The sequence below is a fragment of the Chrysemys picta genome, chromosome 20, assembly GCF_011386835.1.
Source record: "Chrysemys picta bellii isolate R12L10 chromosome 20, ASM1138683v2, whole genome shotgun sequence".
Lineage (NCBI taxonomy): Eukaryota > Metazoa > Chordata > Testudines > Emydidae > Chrysemys > Chrysemys picta.
Window position 1 is genome coordinate 23,075,775 of NC_088810.1, and position 3,709 is coordinate 23,079,483.

A 3,709-nucleotide genomic window follows, 5' to 3' on the forward strand; every position below is an offset into this window, starting at 1 on the left:
AACTACAGTAAGCAAGGCTTGTGTATTCAATTTTGTTCATCACCTGAGTCCTTGATTCTAAAGCACTGATCATGTCTTCAGTCTGGAATGTCTAAGCGCATTAGACTGAGTGTTATCTCTCGGCACAGCTAGAACACAAAAGAATATGGACCATTTTGACATTGCTTCAGCTCTACTTTGAAGGCTTAGCAGGTATTGAAATTGTTCATACATCATGTATTGGTCGTGAATCCAGGAGAGTATTGTAACCCATAGGCCTGGTTTGAAGGCCATTGCATTGATTGGAAAGATATCCATGGATTTCAAAAGCACGTTGGCACAAACACATAGTGAATAGTTATGGATAAGTATTCCAAGCACGCTAAGAAATACCTCCCAACCTCCAAGGAGTGCCAAGGTTAAACTCCACCTTGCCGCTAATTAGATACTAGTCTGGATACAAAGAACTAACATGGAATCCTGTGCATGACAGCAGATTGTGCTAGTGATACACCTCTGAGTCACCCTCATACTCTGAAGTTATTCAAAGCAGAATTAAAGAAACGGAGCTAGATTTAGTCCCATGTTGACACCAAGAAAGTCAGTGGGATGATAACATGAAGATATCAGGACCATAAAGATTCAAGATGAAAGGGAACTGCCAGTAGCATCATGCATGTCATCCTATGTGGGTCTGTGAATTGAATAGTCATCATTAACCATGATCAAAGCCACTACAATAATTAGAGGAGTTGCACATTCAAGAAAATAGTTTATTGGGTTAATGACATGGTCCGAGTGCATGGAGGGTGTCTACTATCCTTCCCATTGGCTAAGAAGGTGTATAAAAGTGCCTGCAACTCTAGGTTCTTCTATCCACTTCTCTCGACCCCTTCTCCTTGGTGAGCTTGGTAAGTCTAGTTGGCTCCAATTGATCCAATTGTTGCTTTAGTGAATGTTTTAACTTGGAACTAAATCCTGCTCTAATATGATGTGATTTTAGAAATGTTGGGACGGGGGCATCTTTCTTTGCATAGGAGTCTTTCTGTAGCTAGTCAATTGCAGGTATTGGTAGAGGCTGTCTTTTCAAAATATCTGGTTGGGATTTTCAAATCGACATATGGGATTTGGACCCAATTCCCCAAAATTATAATTTGAGATTGGAGATGGAAATTCCTTGCAGAATTATGAGCAATCTCAGCCTCCGTCTACTTTGATAATAGTCCTCACTACTCTGACTCTTTATCTATGAATACACATCGCCAGATCTACAGCTGACTTCATTGGAGTTACAAAGGTTTACCCGGGTGATGATCTGTCTCTACCGTTTCCATAAAACTATGGAGATTAGATTTCAAATATAATGACTGAAAGCAGTTCTACGGTTCTTTTTCAGATATAGTTATAGATATAGAAACAACTCAGAGTATATATATATAGATGTAGTCTCCTTCAGGACAAAGCTAGCCTCTGCTTTAGGTGTGTTGGGCAGAAAGTCACTTTAAGGGCAGTTTACTCCATAGTGGGCAACTTCAGGATTCTTATACCTTAAACTGAGGCTTGTGATGCTGCACATTACTAGAGATAATATCCTGGGTGAGATGGACCACTGACCTGATGCAATACGGCAATATTTAACTTTTTACTGGTACAACTCGCGATTTTAGATCCAGATCTTTGGCTGGTGCAAGTCAAAGTAGCACATTTGAGTGAAGGGTAAGGATGATGATTTAGACCATCTGAGGGGTCTAGATCCTATGTTAAAGTGGTTTAACAACAACACTTGAATAATTTACTGCATCTCCATAATTATCTAAAATGGTTTGAAAATGGCAGCCATCCATGATGGAAAAATTCTCTATTGTGGGTTAGGAATTAGTGTTTTTTACTGTTCTCTCAGGGGCTGGTGGGAACGGAAGGTCATGCGGCCATGGCACAAATAGGGCCTCAGAAAAGCTGCTTTGGGACTTGTCTCTGGCACAGATTTCCTGTGCGAGCTTGGGCAAGTCCAATGGAACCAGAATCTCAAAAGGGATCAGCACTCACTAATCCTAGCTGTACTGGAAACCTATCCTTGAATCTCCTGAAACCAAACCCTCAGAGGGACTAAGACATCTAACTTCCCCTTTAGTCCCAGGCAGATCCTGAGAGCAGGCATTCACTTTTCTATTTTACTTGTGGGTTCCAATCAGGTAGGTGTTCTCAGTGTGCACCTACCAGTTCGGACCTTACGGAAAAGACAGCTGAGGGCAGCTATGTCAGCAATACTGGGGGCTTGGCTGGTAGGTGTGGATATCTATGAGAATACCCAGATAGGAAGCCTGCAAAAAGGGATCTACATAGCCCACATTAGCATATAACACCAGCAGTGAGTCTCCTATTCCATTGTCAACAGCGTGTTATGTTTCCTCTGCTCCCTTCTGTGTGTTTCAGGTTTACGAACGTCACAAAAAATGTCTTCCTGCAAAGACCTGTCTTGCCGACCCAGCCCGTGTTATCCTGACATATGCCCAGATCCATGTGTTGTTGCCCGCAATGAGCCTTGTATCACCTCGTGTGCAGATTCAACAGCAGTGGTCTATCCACCACCGGTTTCCGTGCTATTCCCAGGACCAATTCTCTCTTCTTCCCCTCAACACAGCCTAGTGGGAAGCACCTTACCAGCTCTACCCTATGGAGCTAGGGGCTCATTTAGGGGTGGTGCTTTGGGTGGCCCAATTGGTTATGGTAGTGGATATGGGGGTGCTTTAGAGGGTGGTTATGGTTATGGGGGCTTAAGCGGTTATGGAGGCTCATATGGTTATGGGGGCTTAAGCGGTTATGGAGGCTCATATGGTTATGGGGGCTTAAGCGGTTATGGAGGCTCATATGGTTATGGGGGCTTATGTGGTTATGGTGCTGGATACGGGGGTGGCTATGGTGGCTTATGTGGTTATGGTGGTGGATACGGGGGTGGCTATGGTGGCTTATGCGGGTATGGGAGGAGATATGGTGGGAGGTGCTATTCTTCCCGCCGTGGAAGCTGTGGCCCATGTTAAACCCAGAAGAAAGAACCACGGAAGAAGAAACAACCAGGAAATGAAAGAGACGAGAGAGATTCACCACTCAACTACAACAGTACTCAAAATCAGTGGGGGTTTTGGCTGTTTGTCGACTGTATAAATCAGGCCTATCTATGCTTTCCTCTTGTTACCTGTTACCTTAGCTTTATGGTCTATATTGTTTTGCAGTTTAGTCTCATGCTTATATTGTTCTTTGTCCTATTTGATGCTGAGGAGAAAAAAAAATGGTTTAAGACTGGACATGACTGTCAAACTCTACAGCTTCAAGAAAGAGAGCAGAATAGCTTGTGTGAAACGCATCACCTTGGAGCCGGTCACTGGTTGTAGCTCTTCTTGTAACCCTGAAAATACATTCTTTGTTCTCTGCATTAATTCATTCTGTAAGTGCCAACTGCACTGCTCATTCCCATTAAAAATTATGCTGCATCATAGGATTGGCCTTCTGGTTTTCCTTTCCCCTCCCTTCTTTCTCTCCAAAACACTCTGGGTGAAACTCTCCCCTGTGCAGATGTTCAGGACCAGCCCTATGCACTGCATCAGTCCCACTCAAGCTCATAAGTAAGAAGTGAATCAGATACATTAATTGGTCAATAGAACTGGGCAGGTCCTCTGAACCGGAGGGAATTTCCCTCGTTACACATTTCACTACTGGTGCTATTGAATGGGAG

The 3,709-nt window shown here is 43.5% G+C and overlaps 1 protein-coding gene across 1 annotated transcript; it reads left to right on the forward strand.

Annotated features, from left to right (window-relative positions):
• Positions 1-823: 823 nt before the first annotated feature.
• LOC112060065 (scale keratin-like) lies at positions 824-3,460 on the forward strand. Its single transcript, XM_024108546.2, has 2 exons — positions 824-890; positions 2,413-3,460. The coding sequence occupies exon 2, from the start codon at positions 2,433-2,435 to the stop codon at positions 3,015-3,017; it is 585 nt and encodes a 194-aa protein (XP_023964314.2). The 5' UTR covers positions 824-890; positions 2,413-2,432; the 3' UTR covers positions 3,018-3,460.
• The last annotated feature ends 249 nt before the right edge of the window (positions 3,461-3,709 follow it).

Bases quoted from the DNA above. Each gene is read 5' to 3' on its own strand.
- LOC112060065 (XM_024108546.2), top strand. From the start codon at position 2,433: ATGTCTTCCTGCAAAGACCTGTCTTGCCGACCCAGCCCGTGTTATCCT.